The sequence below is a fragment of the Halyomorpha halys genome, unplaced genomic scaffold (genome assembly GCF_000696795.3).
Source record: "Halyomorpha halys isolate HHAL.00 unplaced genomic scaffold, Hhal_1.1 Scaffold148.1, whole genome shotgun sequence".
NCBI lineage: Eukaryota > Metazoa > Arthropoda > Insecta > Hemiptera > Pentatomidae > Halyomorpha > Halyomorpha halys.
Genome location: NW_027112919.1, coordinates 103,378 through 108,905, shown reverse-complemented (window position 1 = coordinate 108,905; position 5,528 = coordinate 103,378). Strand labels below are relative to the sequence as shown.

Sequence of the window (5,528 nt, the reverse complement as noted above, 5' to 3'; positions counted from 1 at the left end):
GCCTGAAAAGAAGATGGCCTCGTGACCTTATATTGTAAACTGTTTTTAGAGTTCTATTACTGGGTAGTTTCTCTACATCTTGTATCATATAATATGTCATTATGATCAAATGTACTTGTTGTATTTTTTATACAGTTATAAATATCAATAAATGAATAAAATAAAAAAAAAAATTGTTCTATGTAAGGTGTAAATTTATATTTAAGCCTGTCCTTGAGGATGGCCAGCTTGGACCAAAATTTTGACATTTTAGATGTAATAAAGACTGTTTGAGACTTAACTTGGAAACAAATTATTTTATTTAAACAATAAAACCGTCACTAAAAAGTGAAAAGATTATTATAAAGGAATAAATCTCTTTTTTTTTTAATTGGGTAGAATTGAAGTCTTGATTCTCCAGTGGTTGTTGATCCAAATTAAAAATATATATATATATAATTTTATAAATAATTTCTGTTTAAATAAATTTTAGAACTGTCCACTATAATTTTTGTAATTTTAATAGTTCTATTATTGTATTTGTATTTCGACCTAAAACCAATTGTTATTTTAAACTTAAATGCAGTAATGTTGAACATATTTGTAGAAATAGTGGTTGAAAATTTTTAATATTTGGAGAATTAAAAGTTTAAAGTATTTTTAATTATGAAGAAGATGGTTAGGAGTGTGGTAAAAACAGAACAAATATAGTTAACAACTATTTATTTTCTGACGTTTCGCCTCATTTTTTAGAGCTTCATCAGGGCTAAAAAGATACAAAAACAACTAAAAACATTTTGAAATAGTAAGATAATAAGATACAAAAAGGTAAATTAAAGTAGGGTTAAAATTATGTAAAAATTAGTGAAAAGAAAATTATATAAAAATAAAAGAAAAGAAGAAATAAAATGGTATTAATATAAAATAAACAATGATAAGAATATTAAAAATTATGTAAACTATAAGGTTAAAAATGTACAGGAGACGCAAGAACAGAAAAGTAGATATGAGAAAAAAAAAATTTAACACATTAAAAGACGGAAAATAAAGAAGTAAGTTGAGATTAAATAAAGGTTGAGAAAGGATAAATAAAAATAAATTTAATAATAATAATAATAACTTAATAACTAAATGATAATAAATGAGTAAAGAGCAAACCAGTACCACACACCTGTTAAAGTTGACAGCTTTAGAGACTTTGACAGAAAATCGGGAGCGTTGAGGAGTGGAGGGGAGATGACTATTAACGGTTTTATTTCTATTAAAAATACGTTGTATTTACAGGAAAGAGATATGAAAATAGGATGAAAAATGAAAAATAAAACAAAAAAGAGATATAAAAATATGATAATATTAATAATAACTACAAGAGTTTTCTAATTTAGGAAAAACTAATTATAAATTAAATGAAAAAATACGTAACTAATAATAGAATTACTGATAGAAAATGTTGTCAAGATAATAAAATGAATACAATATAGGTATAATATAATAATTTTAATTCTATCGGTATATATTATTAGTTATGAAAATAAATAGTTGTTAATTGTTTTCATTATCTTTTGATCACAATCCTGACCATCTTCTTCATAATTTGAAATCATATGGTCAATTATTTATGTATATAATTTAAAGTATTTTTCTTCATCCAAATATTATATGAGTTACCTTATTCAATTAGTAATCTCATTAAATAATGCAGATTTACACAATAATCTTAAATTATAATATATCTATTTTTTAATTTTTACAGCTAGATGAAACTGAAGTCTACACCGTGAAAGAAATGATGAGGGATTTGGGTAATTGCAAGGCTCGCAGGACTGTCATAATCGCAGATCAAGCATTCGCTTCAGAGATTATCAAAGCTTTGGACAAGTATTCTGACAATTTCAAGAACACTATCCTGTTCAGCCCAGAAACAGAAGACAACAAGAATAGCCTTGTTTCCGCATTTGGTGGCCTGGCTTCTTGGCAATGCATTTCCAACCTTGGACCGACCTGGACTGGCAGAGATATTACTAACATCACCCTCGCTGGTGCCCCTTGTGACATAAATATGACAGAAGAGCCTGCAGCTTGTCAGAATCTGTCAACTCTCGAAATGCTAGAAGCAGATCGAGTCATACTATAATAATTTTAGTCTAAAAATATCGTTACTTATAAATAGAAATTTTATTTATGAATTCATTGAATGAACTTTAACTTAATAATCTTTTTATGAGAAAAAAAAATAATAGCTGTATTTTATTACAGCTTTTCCATACTTTTCTTAAATATAGGATAAATGTTTAAAGTTAGATACTTTATTAACTGTAAAACTTCGATTAATTTGGGTAATAAAGAAGAGAGCTGGAAGCAGCAGTGCATATGTTTATAAATACTTAGATCTACAAATAAAACAAAAAATAATTGAAAATTACTATAAAAATAACAAAAATTTTATCAAGTAACCTTTAAAACTATATTAAAAAAATTATTTATTGGAACAAACTTAAAATTTAAGTAAAGGAAAATATGATATTGCGTTACATGTTAAAAACAATTTCACTTGAACCCTTAACTTCAATAAAATAGTTACTGGGTTAAAAAAATTATAAATAAATAAGAATTAAACATCTTAATAATCAAAAACTTTAAACATTAGAGCGTTTTTGCTTTAACGTTAAATTAAAGTAAAACGTTATGCAAAGGCTAGATTTTTACAGAAAAAACATCTACACACATATTTAATAAAACATATATAAATGTTTTTCTTTTTAAAAGTATATTTCAGCTTATTTATTTTCTTTTTTTTTTTTTATGTTTCATTTCGATACACAATTAGAGTTTTAATATACCCATATTTAAGTTTTTACTATCCAAACAACTATTAATAGTAATATATTTTTTATGTATGTTTAACTGTTCCTACTATTGTTAAAGCATCATTTAATAAGTTTAATTAACATGTAAATTTATATCAAAATATCAATTTAAACCATTCAATCGAGGTTTTATTGTAATTAGAATGTTGAATTAAAAATTAACATAAATATAAAACAACTCTAATGTAGTGTTTAGAATTCAAATTCTCAAGAAGTAATTAACATAGTAGTTAATCGTAATATAATTCAATTGAATTCACTCTATTTATTTGATCTCTTGTTCATGGTATATTTTAAGATAACAAAATTATGTTATTTTTATGTTAAGTGAACATAACATATTTATGTAGATTTTGTAAATAAGAGATTTTAAAATTATTGTAAATAGTATTATACAAATTATATCAGTAATTATTTGTAAATGGAGCTTTAAATTGTCAGTAAGGATAATTCATATTTAAGTTATTTTGTATTGCTAAGTTTTTTGTCTCTGATGAACTTGATGTATTGTTAGTTTTAACAGATCTGTTTTTGTTGTTTAGAAGTGGTTTATTTGTACATAATAGTGTAAGAAAGTTGTATAGCTTATAGTTTTTAAATAAATATTGATTCATTTGAAACTTTAGTTTTCCTTTATACCAATTATCTATTTTTGGGAAATTTTGAAACTTAATTTTATAGATAGATTTAATAAGAAAAATACAAAAAAGGTCTAGAATATATAACTTTTTTTTTATTTATTTATTTTTTAATATGAAATATATTTATTGCTATGAATATAAAACAAACAACCATAATGATAAAAAAAAAAAAAGTCATGTGATAAAATTTTTAATTCAAGATCCCAAGAGGAGAAAAAGGCAGTTATTTCACCCCAATTTGCTCCATCAACAACACTAAAAAACCTAATAGAACATCATTTAAAGAAAATTAAATTATCTAGAATATAAGCCCTAATAGAGCTATTTACTTCAATAGTTTCTGTGATACACTGTTTTAAAATGCAACTCTATAATGATATAAGGAAAAATCAGTAGTTAGTGAGTTTATTTTATGAAATCTATATCTTAGGAATCATTAGACGCACAGATGTCTATCACCATTCAGAATGCGGCTAATTTAATGTACTAAAAAGTAGTTTATGAAGTTTATCTTTGTGTAGGAGCAATAGTTTTTTTTAACAAAATGTAGGTTTCTACTTGTTAAGACTAAAAATGTCATATGCAAAATGTATAATTAAATGGAAATATACAAATTACGACTCCTACAAAGATAAATGTCATAAACTACTTTATAGCATATTAAATTAGCTATAATCTGAGTGTTAAACATCTGTACGTCTAATGGTTCTTGAGATATAAATTTTCTGAAATAAATTGATTAACTACTGATTTTTCCTTATTTCGTTGTGAAGTAACTTTTTTTTTTTTAAAAAAAAAGTGTATTGGAGTTCTATCAATGGGTAGATTCTCCACATGTTTGTATCATGTCACTATGTCACCTACAGCAAATTTACTTGTATATATGTTATACAGTTGTAAATAACAATAAATAAATGATTAAAAAAAAAAAAGTGTATCTCAGGAGATATTGGACATGAATAGCTCTTTTAGGGCTTATATTTTAGATAATTAAATTTTCTTTAAATGATGTTCTATTAGGTTTTTTAGTGTTGTTGATAGTTGGAGCTCCATATAAAAAAAAATTTTTAAAATGTTTTATCCCCCTAACTTTAGTTGGCAGACTCATCAATTTTGACTAGTAACTATAGTTTTCATTGTATAGGATGCTATTTAGCTATTTTTTTAAAAAAAAGTTAATGTAGATTAATTTGATTTCTTTTCCTTCAGAGAATGCTCCTTGATAATATTATGAAGCAGGGAGACACCTAATATCATAGTTTTTGTGATACTGATTCTTTAAATAAAGTCTTATTCTAGATGATTTATGATAAAATAAAATATAGTGCCTACTTAATGTGAAAACACAGTTCTTTTGAATCTAAAACTTTAATTAATAGTTTGTTGCAGTAACAAAATATGAATTTTTTTCTCCTTTAACGCATAAATGGTGCATTAAACCCCAACAAAAACCTCATTCCGCAAAAAAATATTTGGAAAATTCTCACTTTTTTATTATAATTGCATTTATTATGACAATAAACCCAATGTTATCAACAAATATTGTATTGGACATCTTATATAAACAAACATCATATATTTAATCAGCAACTATAGGAACTTACAGAAATTTTTAGTACAATTTTTTTTTATATATAAGTGAACTGATCTAAAGTGAAAAATGAGGACTTGTTCTCTTTGTGTGAATTGGTGAATGGCATCTCTGGGGTCATGATATGGCTCCTAATCCATCGTTGCCTAATGGTGGCTTTATGAAGCATCTTTATTTCGTCGAGGTCACAGTCAAACTGCAGACTCAAGGCCTCCTCGGCCAGCTGGTCTGTCCTCTTGTTTTCAGCAAGTCCCCAGTGTCCAGGGATCCATTGCAGAAAGATTAATTTTCCACTATTATCAATTATCTTCCACGATTATTATGTCTATATCTAATAATCTTATTAAGTTATTAATCATAGTCAATAATATTGTTTTATTAATTAAGTGATTGGCCATATTTCAATCAGAGATGGGTAAAAATTAGCAATGGATAAAACTAACAGCTATA

The 5,528-nt window shown here is 25.3% G+C and overlaps 1 protein-coding gene across 1 annotated transcript in view; it reads left to right on the top strand.

The window, feature by feature from the left end:
• Positions 1-2,888, top strand: part of LOC106678599 (uncharacterized) — a 53,916-nt gene extending 51,028 nt beyond the window's left edge. The window contains exon 7 of the mRNA XM_067050590.1: positions 1,733-2,888. Within this exon, the coding sequence (XP_066906691.1) occupies positions 1,733-2,113 (381 nt within the window). The 3' untranslated portion in view covers positions 2,114-2,888. The remainder of the gene's footprint in view (positions 1-1,732) is intronic.
• The last annotated feature ends 2,640 nt before the right edge of the window (positions 2,889-5,528 follow it).